This window comes from Kryptolebias marmoratus, unplaced genomic scaffold, assembly GCF_001649575.2.
Source record: "Kryptolebias marmoratus isolate JLee-2015 unplaced genomic scaffold, ASM164957v2 Scaffold36, whole genome shotgun sequence".
In the NCBI taxonomy this organism is placed as follows: Eukaryota; Metazoa; Chordata; class Actinopteri; order Cyprinodontiformes; family Rivulidae; genus Kryptolebias; species Kryptolebias marmoratus.
The window spans coordinates 38,428-39,270 of NW_023665770.1; the positions used below are offsets into that span (position 1 = coordinate 38,428).

The 843-nt window shown below is 40.7% G+C and overlaps 1 protein-coding gene across 1 annotated transcript in view; it reads left to right on the forward strand.

Annotated features, from left to right (window-relative positions):
• The window catches only part of LOC119616816, a 2,717-nt gene extending 2,356 nt beyond the window's left edge, over nucleotides 1–361 (forward strand). The window contains exon 3 of the mRNA XM_037974397.1: nucleotides 125–361. Coding sequence (XP_037830325.1) covers nucleotides 125–285 — 161 coding nt within the window. The 3' untranslated portion in view covers nucleotides 286–361. The remainder of the gene's footprint in view (nucleotides 1–124) is intronic.
• The last annotated feature ends 482 nt before the right edge of the window (nucleotides 362–843 follow it).

Consider the following 843-nt stretch of genomic DNA (forward strand, 5'->3'; position numbering starts at 1 on the left):
ATATATATATATATATATGCCCAATATGCCCTACTACTTGTAATACATATATGTTCTTATTCTGTAGGTGTTTATAAATCAACTAACATGTGCTATAACACTTTTATTGCACCTCTTTTGCCAGGAAAGAGAAGAAGGGAGGATGACTACACAGAAATGAGGAACAGGAGATCCGACAGCAACGTGAGCAGCACCACAGTGCCTGGATGGACCTCCTCCAGGAGGAAGCAGCAACAAGAAGAGAGGATAATCGTGAGATGCTCGCCTTCCGCAGAGAACAGCTGAGAGAGACATCTCAATTCAACGCTGCATTCCCTGGCCTGCTGGGGGACATGGTCAATGCTTTGCGAGAACAACGAGAATAAACGCATTATTTTCCTGCACATTTGATCAAAAAAATGTACAAATAAAGCTTGTGCTCAAAATCGGTGAAGCAGTCTGTTCTGTCACACATTCCACACATTTAACTTTACAATTTCATTGGGAGATAGAGAAGAGCACTCCAACCAAAAGTGGTTTTATTGTTAATGTATCAACTCATTGTTTTAGGTTTCCTCAGTAAGAGAACAGACAGTAGTTTAAAACTTTTAACTGGATTGTGGTTCAACATATGCTCTGCTGTTTAACCCTGTAAGGACAGTCGTAGCAAAACTGCAGACATATTGTTTCTTGAACGACCTCATTTACACAGTCAAAAGGTCTTATTGTTCATTCCTGCAGCACCATTGGATGGTAAACAAGCAAATAGGTCAGACCATCAAGTATCAACTTGCTGATTTTCACATACATATTGTGGGTGTGGAGCCAAGTGGGAACACTCTTGATGGTGTTCTGGATGAAGTG